Raw genomic sequence first — 17655 nt, forward strand, 5'->3', positions numbered from 1 at the left:
ATATATTGTAAATCTATAATGCAATTATTTATGATCTTTTGACCTCGTTGAGAGTGCTTTGATACCCTTAACAACAATTGGGCAGTAGTGCTTCTCCAGAATAGCATTCTCCCAAAGCATTGCTGCAGTTGGATTACTTCTCGATATAGCATCAGTGTACATGTCAAAGTTACCATTTAATACCCTATCTTCTGTTGAATATAAACTTCCTATTTCTGGGAACCGACTCATAAGCTTATCTAAAAATTTGAGTAATGCAATGGAAGTCTTCTCTGGTGTATGTTGGATACAAATATAAATTCTTTTGGTAAATGCAGCTGCTCTATCCCTAGTTCCTGATCTTGATCTAAAAAATACGTGATTAAGTGCCTTTAAAAGTAGTTCAGCTTTAGTCGATACATTGACAGAAGGTTTTACCACTTCGTTTTCTAATGGATCAGCAAGTCTTAATGACTTATAGGAAAATTCGATATCTGCATCCATTGCAACATATGGCAAAACGGTATAAAGACCATTTACAAATGTTGACAAGTCAACAGAAAATTTGATTGTGTTATGATTTGAAACAAGAGAGAACGCACTAACAATACAAAGTAGTATCTTTCTTACTTCATCGGCGGATAGCGATTCGAATTGAGCTTCAGTGATAATCTCTTTCATAACTGCCAAGAAATCACCCAACATATCGAAATTCACTTGGTTACCGAATTTTGTTAAACCTTCTAAAGCAGCACCAATTAGTTTCGGATTTTCAGATCTTAAAAAGTTCAAATATAGGGCCAAAACGGTTTGTAGAATTTCTGATTGATTTTTCTCCCTCTCTTCTGCAGAAACAGTTTGTTCAGCTCTTGCCATTTCTTCTTCGATCTGCTTCATTTCCTTTCTTGCTTTCCTTTGTTTCTTTGACAGATGAACTCTATCCTTTTTCTTCAATTTCATCCTTACTGGTTCATTATCAGATTTTGTGTTAGGATCATAATCATGTAAAACATCCAAAGACAGAAACATGTTAATAACGGACTCTTCAACCATGTAATTTCTCGTCTTAATTGTTTTTGCTAGTAATCTTAAAAACTCGACAGAGATGTTACCTTCATCATCATCATTGAATAAAGTTTCAATGGTTTTAATAATCTTTGGGGCATATTGATCTGCAGATAGATTAGGCTTACAAATTCTACGCACCAGAATAGTGAACAGCTCTGACCTATAATTGAAATGAGATGCTGGGGAGGCCAACTCGGTGGCTGCCTGGACAGCACGAATACCCATTGTAATCTTGATTGGGTCAGCATTGTTAGGCGTCTTAGCCAATTCTTTCAGAGTATCTAGATAATTTTTATAGTTTGCGACTAGACCTTGTTCAAAAGTTCTGAGTCTAGCCACCTCCTTAGAAACCTTTTCTTTCTTTTCCAATTCGGTAAGTGGTCTAATCCTATAACCTGGAATGATGCTTTTGAATACACTTACCAGAGCTAAAATGGAAAAAATACAGGTATTAGGATTTTTAGATTTAGTCATCTTAACAAGACGTGTTAGAGCCATTGGATTTTCTTCTGGTTCATCCATCAATTTCCCAACTAATTCTGCAATTTCTTCCTTCAAAGCAACAATCTTTTCCTCAGTGTCAGGCTCCTCGTCTTCCTCTTGTTCATCATTTTCTTTAGATCCATTGGCAGACTGCTTTAATGATTCATCAACTTCCTCTTCACTTTCTGGGTCTTCTGGTTGCTTCCCTTTTTTGGTCTTGGCAATCATCTTTCTCTCAATTTTACCATTTATCTTGATAGGCAAACCTTCGACCATATCATACTCATCCTCTTGAACCTTTCTGGGTTGTAATTCATAAGATTGCTCCTCGTCATCCCAGGAACGGGCCTTCTTGTTTCTACGCCCATGATCAGCCTCAGCCTCAACATATTCCTGAGTTATCTCACCTTCAACACCACTGAAAGCGCCAGTCTCCAGCAACAAATCCTGCTCTTGCTGCCTCTTCCTCTTCCTATCCTCATAAACTTGGGCCTTATTCTTACGTGCCATTCTTCCTTTTTTATAGACTTAGTTACTCTTGAGCTTGTGAGGTATAGATAATATGAAACACCCTAGTTGTAGCACAGAATTTAGTTCTACTAGTCGTTGTTCTAATATTAATCCAAATAATTGTTGCGATGAGCTCATCGCAAATTTTCAATATCTACTTTAATTTTTTTTTTTCAAAAAATTTTCCAAATTGGGCGAGGGCATCGCAAGAACTCAGTAAGTAATTTAAAAATGGTAGTTGTAGTAGTAACGAAATTGGGTTAAGAGAAGTGATTTTGAGCCCCAGTCTCAGCTTGAACAGTTATTCTATTGGATACTATCATTGGTAATGTTTTTTATGAATGCGGATTGTGAGGTTTAGGGGTTATGGAGGCCAAATACAGCGGTCATCGAAGCCGAAGAGGATTGATTTAAAGCATGCTGAGAAGCAGAATAGGACTTTTGTAATTCAGAACTTCAATTATACTACTTCAAAACGAAGACCTGGGGAAGACGAAGATCAATATATAGATTCTGATGATTTTTATGAGTACGACGAGAGTGATCGCGGCGAAAATGAACCAAATTTAGATCTGGAACAGGCTGTAGGAGAATCACAACATGACCAAGAAAGATCTACAATACATGTTAGTCGTTTGCGTATGAAGCAAGTATGTTTCAATGATGGAGATAGTAAGGGTAGCAATGGTGCTACTGTTTTAATAAACTTCGACAAGAAAGGGATAGAGGCGAAGAAGCCAAAGAAGAAAGCTGAGGAGGAGATCCATCGTCAAATGCTGTTATTGCAGGCCAGTAACACTTTTGATACTAAAAAGAAACCCAGAAATGAAGGAATAGTTAATGGTCAACGAGTTATACACCCAATTACATCTATACATGGCTCGAAATTCGCGGTTCAAAGATTTAATCAGAAACAAGCGACCAAGAACCTGAAAAAAACTGCAAATAATGTTACTGCCCCAATGAAATCTTCATATTCTTTTCGCGTGAACCTCAATCGTAGTTGACTGAACAGTTGCTTTTAGAAAGGTTAAGGAATAGGTAATAATTTTGGCAAATATCCTTGGTTAGTTTTGTCCTAATGCAGTTTTGCAATTTAGCAAGGTATGAAATAAATTTATATAATATACGTACAACTCTAACTATTAAAATTCTATAAATGTTTCATATAGTTAAGAATTCTATTCTCCATGACCTCTTTTTGAGTACCTTGTTCTACTGCTTCACCATATAGAGCTAAGTGGCTTTTGATGGCTTTTGTAGCAGTTGATCCAGAGAACAGTTTCTGACCCATAGCACCCTCTAGGATAACTCTAGCAAAGTCAACATCATTATTATACAAGAATGCTAAGATTAGGGCTTCAGTAACTTCATCGAATTGTGACATGGATGTTGATTCACAGGCATCCTTATTTAGTTGTTGATTCTTAGAGTTGTACAAGGCAAGAGCATCCTCGACATCAAATCGGGACTTTGTTAAAATAGTGGCTCTTAAAATGTTCGAATAAATTTTATCATTAGTATCGATACTTGCTGGAATGAATGCCTCAGAATATTGTTGTAGTTGGCTAGTACCAGTTTTAAAAGCTTGATATGAGAGGGTTAAAAATACTTCAAACATCAACCTTTCTGAATGTGAGACAAATTTAGTAAGATAGTTGTGATATAAGTCTAAAGCTGTTTTTATGTCACCAATTTCCATACCAAAAGTTCTGATTAATTTTAAAGCTAGATCAAAGTCATTTTCATCCAGCTTCTGCTTCTGGATTTCACTAATAATCTGATAGAAAAGATCATTCTTCTTTGCTTCATCAATCTCCTCGGTTGCTAGTGTCACTGATTTCAAGAAAGGTACCTGCTTCACTTTTTCAAGCTCTTCTAGTAGTATTTGCTGGCTCTTACCTTCATCTTCGGTGTTCTCTATTCTTTTGGTAGGATTTAAGTAATCCAGCGATCTGAAAAGCAGTAGATCATTTGAGATAATATGATTCAGTGGTATTTTATGAATGATATTTAGAAATTGTTTGTCAGTACTCTCTACTATCTTGTCGAGTAGAGTCTCGGAGGGGATTTGGAATTCTAATATTATAGGTATTAAAGAAGTTAGATTTTTGGAAAGTATCTCATTAAACAGCGGTAATATAATTTCCTCACCAACTAAGGATTTATCTTTCAGTACATTTAGTAGACTTATTATTTGAACAATTTCACCAATCTCTAAACCAGTTTTACCGTCTTTCACCATTGCATCATCCATTTGAATTATCTTCTTGACCATTGCAATTATAGTGGCATCTTTTGGGATATTGGTTAGATCAGTGTGCCTCAAGAATAGATCCCATGAACTGTCAACTCTGCCTGGATTCGACCTTATTAAAGCAATCAAAGACTCCGGTGCCACCCTTTCATTCATCTTCTTCAACTCATTTAAATGTAAATTAGAAATACCATAGTTTTTATGTACCATAGACTCAATTATATCATTGTGAATCTTGGCTTTTTCCTCGTTGGGTAATGTAGACTGGTTTAATGACTTGATAATCGTCTGTACCACTGAATATAGCGACTCCTCGTTGGCTGTCTTAGGAATATCTCCTCCAAGAGCACTAAAATGCGGTTTGGTTAACAATTTGGCATATAAATCTGATACAGCATTCAACCTCCGCGAAGAAGAGCTTAAACACCGCCTGAATACTGCTATCATTTCTTCTGGTCTGTTACTTTAGAACTAGATACAATATAAGAAGTTTACATGAGAGTCATCTCATCAGCTAAGCACTTTTTTATAGCCCAAATTTTTTTTTTTCATGTGTGTAACTAAAAGTACCGATGAGTAATAGTGTGTGTGATCAAAATCCATAACAACCTCTGAATAATAATTAAATAGATTCATCAGCAGAGTTGAAGTTGAGATTGAACATAGCTATATTTAATTATTAGCATAACAATGGGGGGAGTGAACGATGCATCGAATTTATTAAATAAAAATATATTATATTTGCTATATATGCTGGGAGAGGTGATGATTTGATATTCTCTGTATTGTGTGCACTAATACAATAGAATCTTGACCGAGCTCTTCTTTTCCATAATGGTTTTGAGAACTTTGCATAGTATCAAAGTGTTCTCGAAGGAGATCAAGGAGTTGTTCTTAGGGTCTAGGTAGCTTGCATCTAGGATGATATCCAGTTTCTCTTTACCTTGGAATAAAGCCTCAGTTGTTTCCAGAATCTTCTCCATTCTAGTTGGCGTGGACACGAAGTATTTTATCTTCGACATTTTCTTGTTTGAGCCACTCAATACTTCTTCCACGGACTTGACGTCGTCTTTGAGCTTGTTCTTAGCGAAGAGTTTCACACACTGTTTACTTCCCTCAAGACTTCTGAAAACGTCTGCAACTCTTATGTTAGACATAGAGAAGACGATTGCTCGTGGAGCTCTAGAGAATTGGGTCATGAAAGCTGGGAAATTATTCAGGTTTCTAGTTTCATCATACTTTTCTGTTGACAAGAAATCAGACTTTTTGAGGTACATATCCTGAAGTTCAATTGCACTTAGATCTGGGTTTTTATCACGGATCAAACTGGCAAAATAATCAGCAATCTCTTCTGGAGTAGACTTAGGTATACTCTTCTTCTTAGTAGTCTCATACTCAACCAACTCCTTCTTCTTCTGCGAAAGCTTACCTCTTTTCTGCAATTTCTTCTGCCTTTTTGAAAGCGGCCTCTCCTCATCATCTTCCTTATCATCAGCTGTCCTCTTGTTACTGTTTTCCTCTTCTTCTTCAAGTGCATATTCCTCAGCAGCACTAACATCTACTGTCTCATCGAGCACAAAATCATCTTCTAGGTCGTCACCATGTACCATATTGCTTTACTTTTTTATTTTAATATTTATCTCACTGAATCTCACAAAGTATCAAGATAAGAATTCCTTTTATATCTAATAGTATGGGACCCTTTTTAATAACCATCTTAAATATACACTATAGCGTTTGATCCATGCTCATCGCTACTTTTACGAGTTAAAAAAATTTTTTTTTTCAATATACACTGTAGTGATGATCCTATAACGGATTTCCAAGAACTCTAATAATTAATAAGCTTCTGTAGCTCAGTCGGAAGAGCGTCAGTCTCATAATCTGAAGGTCGAGAGTTCGAACCTCCCCAGGAGCAGTTAATTTTTTGTTTTTTAAACAAAATTTCAATATTCCGGGTAATGTTTAGTTGCTTTCTCTGTCAGGGCCGTTTGTAGGTGAATTCACTAAGGGCATAAGCTATTAGTTGAATATTAATCTTTACATATCCTAGATAACTTAGTTGCTTTCGATTATAACTATTCTAAATCACAGCATATCTATACTACAAGCAATTAGCAGATTGACTTCGTCTTTATGGGTAATATTTTGTGAGGGGAGCTATGATTGACAACTCGCTTGAATATGATCCTACAGAGGATATTACTAATATTCTACTTACTCGAGACTCATTAGACGAGATCGATAACTTGATTCTGTCGACTAGGAAGTTCAAATTGCAATTGAGTGGGGAGATTGAGTCTAAAGCTGAAGAAGAAGAGACCGAGTCTAAAGAGAATTTGGAAGAGGATGATAAGGTTAAGGTAAAGGAGTTAATGGATAAACTGATGTCAGAGTACACTATCACTAGAGAGACCTCTGTACATACCCAAGAAAACATACGTAAATTGACACAAGGTATTTCCAAGCTGGATAATGCCAAACAGAACTTAACACAGACGATGTCGTTTTTTCAGAACCTGAAGATAATGACCGATTGCTACATACAATGTAAAACATTATTGGAGTCCGGTTCCTTCCAAGAGATGGTATCTCCATATAGGATCATGTATTCTCTTGCAGAAACTACTTTTACTACATACAAGTCCGTCTCAGAAATTAATAAACTATTGACTGCGATTGCGAGGTTAAAAGCTGATGTGTTCGAGAAAATAAAGGCCAAATACACTGGATTATTAAGAAACGGAACACTGGGTGCCAATGAAGGTGATGGAGAAGATAAACCCAATGAATTGAGAGATGGTGCTTGTGAACTACTGGATTCTGATCAAAGCTCGAAGAGCTCTTTAATTGACTGGTTCATAGGTAAACTATTGTACGAGATGAGAGAGATTTTCCAGATTGATGATGAGGCAAGTTCTCTGGAAAATTTGTCTAGGAGATACATATACTTCAAGAAGGTCCTGAATAATTTCCATTCCAATCTGGAGAAATATTTTTTGCCAACATGGGACTTACCAATACATATTGCCTCCACCTTTATTGACATGACTAAAAGAGACCTAGATATGTTGTTAAAGAGAGAATTTCATGACAAATCACCATCAATTGATCTATTCATGATGTCCTTACAAGAAACGTTAGAGTTTGAGAAATATATCAATGTCAGATTCTCAAAGATGTTAAATTGTAAATCGAAACTCAGTACATCTTTTGAACCGTATCTAAATGTTTGGGTATCACATCAGGATAAATTAATGGATAAAAAAATGCTAGGCTATATGAGTGAAGGAAAATTTCCAGAAAATACTACTGACTCTTTTATCGTTCCATCTAGTGCGGATATATTCAGAAATTACAGGACTGTTCTTTCACAGACACTAGAACTGATTCAAGATAATAAAGATAATAAAATATTAATTGAGTTGGCTGCCTTCTTTACAAAATGGCTGGGCCTCTATGCCAATAAGATTTTAGAACCTCTTATATTGCCTGACAATATTGAAATTGAAGATAAGGAAGAATGTGCGAAGTATACTGTACTAGTAGTAAACACCGCTGGTTATTGTTCTTCCACAATTGAACAATTAGAAGAGAAGTTAATGGAGTTTGCACCTGATACTGAACAAATTTCTGGGGTATTTATCCAAACCAAAAGTAAATATGATGACCTTGCTGCTAGAGGTATGAATTTTCTTTTGAATAGAATAATAGCGGTAGAATTATCTTTTGTTTGGAGAGAATTCAAGAACGTCGACTGGGGACATGTCATGATCGAGGATTACAGCAGATATATGCAAACTCTAAAAAACTTGCTGCGTATTAACCGAAACCAACCAGAAGGCAAAGATCAGCTAATGTTAGACTTCATACTGAAAAATTTCAATCGTGACATTTACCAATGGAATTTCTTAGATAAAGTAATTAATTTAGTTTTGTCAGAATACCTAAGCTCTATTCTAAAAATGTTGCAACCTGTACCTCCATATGCTTCACCTAACACACCACCAAAACTTACTCCTAGTCTTGTGGTCAACATCGGCGAGCAACTTTCCCTAGATATTGACCTCCTAAAGACAGTTCTAATACAATTGCCAGAAACTGTTGCAGGGGATAGTGATTCCGGTAGTAACAGTACTAGCATGAAGCGGACAAAGAAGAGGATTGAAAGTGATATCGATAAGCTCTTAAAATTCACAAAACTTTTAGTTGCTCCAGTAGATGTACCGGAAACCTATGCTGAAACTTATGAGCAATTGACTGGTGGTAATGATGATAGCACTATCTGGTCGTTCACATTATCGTTGAAGGCTCTCCCTTGGGATATTAACCAGTGGAAGCAACTATGGGCGGAATATAAAAAGGCACTCGAAGTAAGGAAGCAAGAAGAGAAAAACATTGACCATAGCTTACTGATTATGGATTGGTGTCCTAAACCAATGATGCAATTCCAGACTAATATATGTAGAATACAGGTAAAGGAATGGAGTGAATTTGTGAGAAATGACCTGAGAATTCATCCACCTGCAAGAACAATCCAAAGAGCAACTAAACCTGTGACACAGAAGCCTCGTCCACAACCACAGGAGAACAAAATGGCTGGATTACGAGACCTTGTGTCCAGCTCGGGAATATTCGACAGATAGAATAGAAAGAATTTTTATAGAGTTATTTATTTAAAGGACATCGTGTATGTGAGAAGGATATTTTTAATTATGTAATGCAGGTTAAATTAAAATTAATATAATATTTTTTTCTATTTTTGGTGTATCAGATGTTCTATATTTTATAGCTTACTTGTGCTCCAACTTCGTGATCACTGGTGGTGAAAGTACGAAACTGAACTATTTCACCGTCTCGTATTTCTTTGCTATCGGAATCACCCCATTCAAGAGGAACCTTGGCATCTGCGTCTGTATATGCCAGTACAGTAAACGTATAACCACCTTCCTTTGTAAGTTCTGGAAGAAATGTCACACTGGCAGTAATCTGTTTTATTAGGGTCCGCATTTGGTTCTTGGTGTCTTCTGAAGTCACATTACTCTCACGGTCAGCCTCGGGAGCTTTACTGAAGTGCACAACGTCAAACTGCCACCGTTCTACCACATCTCCATCATCCTTGTCCACAATGCACAAGACTAGCTTATTACACTTCCCACCAAGCAGCCACCTGTGCACTTGTAACAAAATTTTACGTATATAATCCTTTAACTCATCATCATGAGTCCGCAGCAACGTCAGATCATATTTCCTAATAGTGCTGAAGTCCTCCTGTGGATACACTCCACGCTGGTACAGGATCGAATTGATACAGTATTCAAAGAACTCAGTGATACTCCTCGTAGAGCCCTTCAATGACAAGTTCCCAGACATTACTACTTCACTTCTACCCGTGTCAATCCTCCTTTGATGTCATTGAGCAGGTTCAGCCTTATACTCACTATGTTCGTTTTTAAGGCGATGAGGGCCAAAGCTTTAAAAGCTTTGCTTAGTGAGTGATAACTGAAGTAATTAACTAATTGGGATCACTGTAGGTCTATTAAATACTCAAAAAGACCATCATAAAGCACACTGGGTGAAGAATGGTATGTTTTTTATTGATTAAGCAGGCTTTTATGTGTTTGAAGAAATAACTTTGATACTAACCAGACTACCTTTATACTAAGTGGGACAAATGATTGGGCATTATGATTGCTATTCTATAAGGGTTTAAATGATATACAGCATGGTATTAGACGTAAGCAGTGGACTCAGGAACTGTTGAGGCAAAAACGGGTTCAGGATGAGCTGAAGATTAAGAAGTATAGGCAATTGACGGAAGAAGTGTTGGATATCCGTGATTCTAATCGATTAACACTGGAATCTTTGAAGGTGACTACCAAGGTACTTGACCTGAATCCTGAGTTTAACGCTGTGTGGAACATCAGACGTGACATTATCAAGGCTCTTTACGACGACTTGGATGCTGAGTTTTGGGAGGATGAGCTGAAATTTGTTATGGCTCAACTGAAATTATTCCCCAAGGTTTACTGGATATGGAATCATCGATTATGGGTTTTGCAAAACTATCCCAATGCCAATACCAAAATATGGTCTAGAGAGCTTGCAATTGTGAACAAATTACTAGAGGCAGATGCCAGAAATTATCATGGTTGGCACTATAGGAGGATCGTGACTTCAAATTTACAGAGGATTACAGGCAGCGACATGAATAATGAAGAACTGGGATATGCTACGGAGAAGATAAAAGAGAACATCTCTAACTTCAGTGCATGGCACCAAAGAGCACAGCTAATACAGGATATGTTACATAAGGATGAAATCGAGAATAAAGCTGCCTTTATTGACCACGAAATTGAATTCGTCACCAACGCTATGTTTACAGACGCTGAAGACCAAGCTGTTTGGTTTTATATTAAATGGCTAGTTAGAAGTGATCTAGTCTCGAAGACTCTTACAAAGGAGAGGTACTTGGAAGTCTTGAAATCTTTCTGGGAAAATATAACGCTAATAAACGAGGACGAACTCGAATTTTCAGGTAAGGAAAACGTTTGGTGCCTGAAACTTTTGATTGTATTACAAGAAACACAAAAGGAACTAGGGGTTGAAATTGTAGATAATATTGAATTATACCTTAACAAATTGCTTGAATTCGATCCACTAAGAAAAAATAGATACTTATATTTACTAGAAAGGAAATAGAATTGAAATTTTATAAATTTTACAGGTGTTTCTTCTAATAAGTAATGCTTTATATAAATGTAGAACAAAAAAAATACTCAGTTAATTATGGGTTGGGAACCTTGTGAAATCCCATTCATGCAGTTTCGAGACATATAAAAAAATTTAATTTGTAATGGTCTCAGATTCTAATGTACATTTTTATTGGTAAATTGATGAATCTTAACTTTCTATCAATCTGGCGGTTAAAGATTCCAAATCTTCAAGCGTCTCTGGTTCTTGAATTTCAATAACATCCTCATCAGTAGGTATTCTCTTCTCAGATTTATTGAATCTGTAATCAACTGTCTTACTCTTCTTGGTCTTGTGTCCATCTTCATCTTCAGAAGAGTAGTCTTCCATGTCATCACTCAAGTTACCAGTACCTAAGTAAGCAACAGGTTCTTCGTCCTCTTGACCACTGAATTCCTCTGCGTAGGCAGCCTCCATTTCTCTTCTCATAGCCTCTAGCCTCTTTCTCTTTTTCTCTTGCTTCTTTTCCTTTTGGATTACTTTATCGGCAGTATCTCTTTCAGCCATGATTTCAGCTTCCTTCTCTAAGAATTCTTGTTTCTGCTTCTCAGCATCACCCAATTTGTGAAATTCTTCTTCTCCTTCCAATTCATAAACTGGGTGTGCCTCACCATCATCATCGAAAACCATCTTTGTAGCATTTCCTTTAGAAGATAATGAAGCTTTCTTAGATAGTGCCCTCTTTTGGGCTCTTCTAGACGATGGAACGGTTAATTGAGGCAGGTCTTCTTCCTTCAACTCATGATCTTTCCTTTTAACCATCATGAAGTCTTCATCTTCATCTTCTTGTGCTTGAGTCTTTGTAATGTTCAGATAATGTTCACTCAGAACAGTTTGGTTCTTACGCTCAAACATCTTATCATATTTAGTTCTGACTTGTTTATCTTTCTTTGCTTCTACTTCACCATCTTCATTGGCATTAGCCAGCGAGAGTAAACTTCTTGGAGTATTCTTCAGCTTCTTAGCATGTTCGATGGATGCCATACCTCTCAGTTTAATCTTTGGAGCACCAGGTAGACCAAGAGATTTAGCAAATTCTTCTGTAGGAAGTTCATCAAACTTGAACACTTCTTTATCCTTTTGAATATACACTGATTTGATGTATGAGATAAAAGCTTTTTGACCTAGATATTTCAACTCAGGATCTTTGAATAATAACGATTGCAGTTGTGGTTTAATAGATTTCTTTTTGGATTGTTTTATTGTCAATTTACTAGGTTCTATTTTTTTTGCACTCAATCTCTTCAAAAAGGCTTCTTGCTCTTGAGGAGTGAGGATGATTAGTGATCTACCCTTCTTCCCGTATCTTGCGGATCTACCGACTCTATGAATATATGTATCAACATCTTCAGGACAGTCTACTTGTACAACCCAATCAACAGCAGGAAAATCAATACCTCTGGCCACAACATCTGTTGCAAATAGACACACCTGTTGAGCTCTGAAAAATTTGTCTAGGGTTTCCGTTCTAGCTCTTTGCTTTTGTCTACCATGCAAGTGTAGCAATGATATACCAGGTTGCATCTTTCTGAAAGTTTCGTAAACAAAATGAACTTGTTTAGAACTGGATAGGAAAACAATCATCTTCGTCTTCAAATGTGATTTAATAAAACTGAAAAGCACGTCAAGTTTGTCCGATAAATCAGTGACTATATAAGATTGTTGTAGTGTTTCCGGAGTTGCAGCTTCTTCCTCTGCTGTATCTACAGTACCTATCTTCTTGTGGTCTGTCAAAGACAAACGGGCCAAATCTGATATACTTTGTGACTGGGTGGCAGAAAACAGTAAAGTTTGCCTATCAGGAGGAAGATTGCTAATAATGGCATCAAGAGTCTTTTTGAAACCCATATCTAAACATCTATCAGCTTCATCTAATACAAATGTTTGCAAATTAGATGTGTTTAGCCCAACAGCTTGATCCATATGTTGTAGAATTCTACCTGGAGTACCAATTAAAATATTAATTTTCGAAATTCTCTCCAACTCAAACTTCACATCCTTACCACCAATAACTAAACCAGCGGAGAACTGTGTGTGTGTACCTATTTTAACCAGTACTTCGTAAATTTGCATAGCTAATTCTCTCGTGGGAGAGATGATCAAAGCTCCTAGACCATCGAACTCGGTCCATTTCTCACGGTACAACTTCTCTAATACAGGTACTAGAAAAGCCAATGTTTTACCAGAACCAGTCTTTGCAGTACCGAAAACATCGTGACCTTGCAAAGAGGTGACGATAGAATCACGTTGAATATCAGTCATCTTTATGAAGGCTGCTTCATTAAGGCCTTTTAATGTATTCTTACTGATCGGTAAGTCCTTAAAATAAACAGCATTGTTGTGTTTTGGATCAAACTCACTAATCCTCTTCTCTAGGTCTTCAATATAATCCTCCTCCTTACGACGTTGCTCCTTACGTTGTACAGTTGTTAGCCTATGTTTCTTAGCCATCTCTTTAACAATATAAAAACAAGAACTAGAGTTGTTATCCTTTTCTACTCACTTTATAAATCAACTCCTAAAATAGATAATTATATATTTACTCTGATATTAATACTAGTCCTGTAGACTTTTATCAATACTATGGCCAGTAAAAATTTTTGCGATGAGCTTGTAGCTCATCGCATCAGGCCCAACTCTGAAATTTTTCACACATTTCATACGAACACCTAGAAACATCCCCAGAGCAGCAGAAAGGGCATCGCTTCATAAAAAGTTTATATAGGTAAACAGCATGTATATAGTAATTGATAGTTGATTAACAGTTTGGAACTGCCCATTGATCATTATTGCCCATTGAGTAATTTCACTACTATATACTGAGCTGTAGTTTGCATCACATTGCAGCGTATGTGTCTGAGCCGTAGTAGCTCGATTATCAGCATTTGTGTTTTTTTATGTACACTACATAATATCCTAGTTAAAAATGCTGTATTGGTGTGTCTTCATTAGTGTAGTGTTTGTTGATGAGTGACTAATTTAAATAGCTTTATAACAATACTTATACCAAACTTTATTCTGTTACCATTACTCGAAATAGTATTCTTACCAAATTATATAAATTTGAAAAATTTTAGAGAATTGTGATCAAATAGGTGCATCAGGATATATTTTATAAATTGGTAGACAAAAGTACGCTAATGGAAACATATATTAGGCATATTGATGAAGCTTTGAAGCTTGCACGCTACGCATTAGATCATGGTGAAACACCAGTTGCGTGCATATTCGTTCATGAGCCTTCGGACAAGGTAATTGCATATGGAATGAACGATACCAATGACTCACTTAGTGGTATTGCACATGCTGAGTTTGTTGCTATAAGGATGGTTCGTGATATGATTCAAGATAATGGTGGAAATGAGAGCTCTCTGAAAGAATTATTCAAAGATATTACCTGCTATGTGACTGTTGAACCATGTATAATGTGTGCATCAGCACTTAAACAAATGGGGATACATAAAATCGTATTTGGTTGCGGGAATGACAGATTTGGAGGTAATGGTACCGTATTATCTATTCATAACGATACTTCTACCACTGTCTATGGTATGCAACAGTACGAACAGACAAAACTAGTACCTGGTATAAAAAGAAGGGAAGCCATTATGCTGCTCCGATACTTCTATGTTAGAGAGAATGGTAGGGCCCCAAAACCACGCACAAAAGCTGAAAGAAAGCTAGATAAGGAAACGTTCCCCCCAATTGAGTGGAATAAATACATTAACCGTAATCAGTTCATAGATAACTTTGGAGAGGCGATGGCGCAACATTTCGATGACAATACTGATCTGCAGGATGACGAAATAGATTGGGATATAATTGAAAATAGGCATGATAAAATTATTGCAATGCTGCAAGAGGAATGTTTGAACTGTAGTGACATACTTCTAAAAAAAAAGTCTCGTCATGAATAAACAAGATAATGTATTATAGAGTTATAGAATATTTGCAAAAAAAAACTCGTATACTGATCATAGAGAAATATATTATTTAGACCAAATAGTATGAGAGGTTTTTTCCTGCGACTAATATATAAAAAGAGGGGGGATCTTTCAATATTCATTTTTTTTATTATGACATGTTTTCTTTTGAATGCTGATATTGTAGTGCTATAGGTTATTTTAATGACTCGTCTACTTGAACCCACGTTTCTAGCATTTTCTCATAGAATTTGATATGCTGGTCCGCAAGATTGTTTAAGGAGTCTCTCATTTCATCATTTTTGATTTGCTCGAACTGCTTTACCTCTTTCAAAGTTTCCTGCTCGAAAGAATCAGCCACTTTGCGGGCGATTTCTAATTCATTTGTTAATGATGATATTGTGGATTCCAACTTGTTTATCTTCTCACGTCGACTTGCTTCCTGGTTATAGCCTGCTAATTCTTCTATTTTGCTGGTTAAGAAGTTACCGCCTCCATAACCGGATATTAAATTGTTCTTCTCCTTAACCGATTTCGTTAAATAGTCACTCAATTCCTCATAATCTATCTGCTTCTGATCCTTTAATTTTATCGTTTGTTTCATACTATCGATATAATGCTCCAAATCCTTGAGATCTACTAGGTACTCATAGTCAATAAATTTATTCAGATCTTGTAGGCCATAGGATAGCTGTGTGATTCCCTCAACAAACATTTTTAGCTCATCAGCCAACTTATCGTTATCATTACATACCAACTCCTGTAGTTCCTGTAGAGAAAGACCAAGTTTTGAGTAATCTTCTACAATGTTTTCATTCTTCTTAACTACTCTGTGGAAAACTTTATTGATTTTATGGACACTGTGGTCCAATTTATCTGTCTTATCCTTAATTTCTACAAACTCGTCATTCTGGTTATGAACTTTCTTGAACGCGTTCATGACAGCATCTGTGACATCCTCCTTCTGCACGTTCTGAAGTGTACCGCTTAGATTCTTCTTATACGTCTCCCACTCATTGCTCACTAAGAACATCTCCAACACTTTACTCTCAGATAAAACAGGATGCAAGGACACCCTTCTCAAGAAGTTCTGTAAACTGTGACACCTTCTCTCAGTGAACCGCCGGCCGAATCTGTCACCAGCAATATACTGTAGTACCTTCTTATCCGGTAAAGGTGGAATAATACACGTAGGATGGTCATTCAAGAGTATATCATGCAATAGCACTACGTCATTGTATCTCCGGTGAACCACTATTATATCGTCAAAATTAGCCTTCTGAGAACCATGGTATTGAGGGTTATCAGTCCTTGTAGATATCTGATAGCTCACATACGGCGACCCAGACTCATTCGACCGCTTCTGCGGATCTGAAACTAACACTTCCAGCTTATATCTGGGCTGAACTCCGGTATCCATCCTTTTAAATTCTTATTAATGGTAAATTCTTGATATCACCACTTTTAACACGTCTTTAATTAAATCTATCTTATCTATAACCTCTGAGTAGTTCGACAAGTTATAACCCCCATTCAAGTTGTTTGTCATGAATATAGTTGTTGAGTCCCCTTAACCTCTAATTTTTCTCTTTATGTTCCCTTAAATATATAAGCCGGGGCATGTTTTGATGAGAAACCAACAGCAGAGGAAACTTATGAAGACAGTATGGTCTTATCAAAATGAGAGTTGTTTATTAATTTAGACTTCTGCTAACCTTTCATATCTCTCTCCTCGTGAGAGTGTTACATTATATTCATTTTAATAATAATATCGATTGTTAAACATGTAAGATGTAATTTAAACAACATTATCATCTAATTATTATGGCAACTTGGCCGAGTGGTTAAGGCGAAAGATTAGAAATCTTTTGGGCTCTGCCCGCGCAGGTTCGAATCCTGCAGTTGTCGTTATATTTTTTGTTTCTTTTCACCTGCGAACCGAGATATCACAACGCAGGAGGACATCAAATGCTAATTTAAATTTAATGTTTTAGAAGTCCTTTTTAGCAATAATCTAGTTATTTATTTTTTGTAATTTATTGTGAGCAGTGTGGCCGAATAGTATCCTCATATCGGTGCTGTTTAAGAAATTAATCAATATAAACACAGCATGGATGAGTAGGGTTGTTTTTGGTCTCGATGAGATAAGTATACCCAATAAGAGGTATAGAGTGTTTGTACAAGTAGTAGAACTGTGTAATGGAGGGGAGATAGGTCATGGTTTCGTTAGTTCTCTTGTGGTAAAAGATATACAGGTTCACGGCCAACAATCGACATTTTACATGGGTGAGAAAGTATACCGTTCACTTACTTATAAGGGAGTGATTGGTGGCCTTACTGCTGGTCAAATCTTGGATGTCATGGTCTTTACCGTGGTAACAGCTAAGTCGTTTGTCTTGGAAATACTTGATATGAAAGAGCTCACGAGTACTGAATTCCGCGACCTACAACAATATATCGCCATGCAGAAGAGGTGATGATACTGTAATGTTACTACATTCCAATATAATGGGATCGATGAGATCATGAAAAAAAAAAATGATAACAAATTTATATTTTTTATTCTAAAATGTGTATTTAAAGATATCTAATATACAGTGAAGTGGCCTTTTATTTTCCTCTAATGATATAGTTTTAAAATGTTTAAGAATAGGAATACAATAAAGAAAATAATCCCTATTT

The 17655-nt window shown here is 36.4% G+C and overlaps 11 protein-coding genes across 11 annotated transcripts; 5 read left to right on the forward strand and 6 right to left on the reverse strand.

Moving 5' to 3' along the window:
- Window positions 1-24: 24 nt before the first annotated feature.
- On the reverse strand, window positions 25-2040 carry NOC3 (Noc3p; the record flags this gene model as incomplete). Its single annotated transcript, XM_071053148.1, has 1 exon — window positions 25-2040. One exon carries the CDS (start codon window positions 2038-2040, stop codon window positions 25-27), a length of 2016 nt encoding a protein of 671 aa, XP_070911398.1.
- Window positions 2041-2381: 341 nt separating this feature from the next.
- Window positions 2382-3047, forward strand: RNJ42_02984 (uncharacterized protein; the record flags this gene model as incomplete). Its single annotated transcript, XM_071053149.1, has 1 exon — window positions 2382-3047. One exon carries the CDS (start codon window positions 2382-2384, stop codon window positions 3045-3047), a length of 666 nt encoding a protein of 221 aa, XP_070911399.1.
- Window positions 3048-3193: 146 nt separating this feature from the next.
- On the reverse strand, window positions 3194-4744 carry MRX12 (Mrx12p; the record flags this gene model as incomplete). The annotated part of the gene is made up of 1 exon (XM_071053150.1): window positions 3194-4744. One exon carries the CDS (start codon window positions 4742-4744, stop codon window positions 3194-3196), a length of 1551 nt encoding a protein of 516 aa, XP_070911400.1.
- A 347-nt stretch (window positions 4745-5091) lies between these two features.
- CMS1 (Cms1p) lies at window positions 5092-5907 on the reverse strand (the record flags this gene model as incomplete). Its single annotated transcript, XM_071053151.1, has 1 exon — window positions 5092-5907. One exon carries the CDS (start codon window positions 5905-5907, stop codon window positions 5092-5094), a length of 816 nt encoding a protein of 271 aa, XP_070911401.1.
- A 552-nt stretch (window positions 5908-6459) lies between these two features.
- On the forward strand, window positions 6460-8943 carry VPS53 (Vps53p; the record flags this gene model as incomplete). Its single annotated transcript, XM_071053152.1, has 1 exon — window positions 6460-8943. The coding sequence occupies one exon, from the start codon at window positions 6460-6462 to the stop codon at window positions 8941-8943; it is 2484 nt and encodes an 827-aa protein (XP_070911402.1).
- Window positions 8944-9076: 133 nt separating this feature from the next.
- MAD2 (spindle checkpoint protein MAD2) lies at window positions 9077-9670 on the reverse strand (the record flags this gene model as incomplete). Its single annotated transcript, XM_071053153.1, has 1 exon — window positions 9077-9670. One exon carries the CDS (start codon window positions 9668-9670, stop codon window positions 9077-9079), a length of 594 nt encoding a protein of 197 aa, XP_070911403.1.
- A 209-nt stretch (window positions 9671-9879) lies between these two features.
- Window positions 9880-10999, forward strand: BET4 (Rab geranylgeranyltransferase BET4; the record flags this gene model as incomplete). Its single annotated transcript, XM_071053154.1, has 2 exons — window positions 9880-9882; window positions 10004-10999. 2 exons carry the CDS (start codon window positions 9880-9882, stop codon window positions 10997-10999), a joined length of 999 nt encoding a protein of 332 aa, XP_070911404.1.
- A 201-nt stretch (window positions 11000-11200) lies between these two features.
- On the reverse strand, window positions 11201-13501 carry HCA4 (RNA-dependent ATPase HCA4; the record flags this gene model as incomplete). Its single annotated transcript, XM_071053155.1, has 1 exon — window positions 11201-13501. The coding sequence occupies one exon, from the start codon at window positions 13499-13501 to the stop codon at window positions 11201-11203; it is 2301 nt and encodes a 766-aa protein (XP_070911405.1).
- Window positions 13502-14190: 689 nt separating this feature from the next.
- Window positions 14191-14967, forward strand: TAD2 (tRNA(adenine34) deaminase; the record flags this gene model as incomplete). The annotated part of the gene is made up of 1 exon (XM_071053156.1): window positions 14191-14967. The coding sequence occupies one exon, from the start codon at window positions 14191-14193 to the stop codon at window positions 14965-14967; it is 777 nt and encodes a 258-aa protein (XP_070911406.1).
- A 202-nt stretch (window positions 14968-15169) lies between these two features.
- On the reverse strand, window positions 15170-16393 carry SNX4 (Snx4p; the record flags this gene model as incomplete). Its single annotated transcript, XM_071053157.1, has 1 exon — window positions 15170-16393. One exon carries the CDS (start codon window positions 16391-16393, stop codon window positions 15170-15172), a length of 1224 nt encoding a protein of 407 aa, XP_070911407.1.
- Window positions 16394-17087: 694 nt separating this feature from the next.
- On the forward strand, window positions 17088-17450 carry RNJ42_02993 (uncharacterized protein; the record flags this gene model as incomplete). Its single annotated transcript, XM_071053158.1, has 1 exon — window positions 17088-17450. One exon carries the CDS (start codon window positions 17088-17090, stop codon window positions 17448-17450), a length of 363 nt encoding a protein of 120 aa, XP_070911408.1.
- Window positions 17451-17655: the final 205 nt, after the last annotated feature.

This window comes from Nakaseomyces bracarensis (assembly GCF_045282275.1).
Source record: "Nakaseomyces bracarensis strain CBM3 chromosome Unknown Scaff10_0, whole genome shotgun sequence".
Lineage (NCBI taxonomy): Eukaryota > Fungi > Ascomycota > Saccharomycetes > Saccharomycetales > Saccharomycetaceae > Nakaseomyces > Nakaseomyces bracarensis.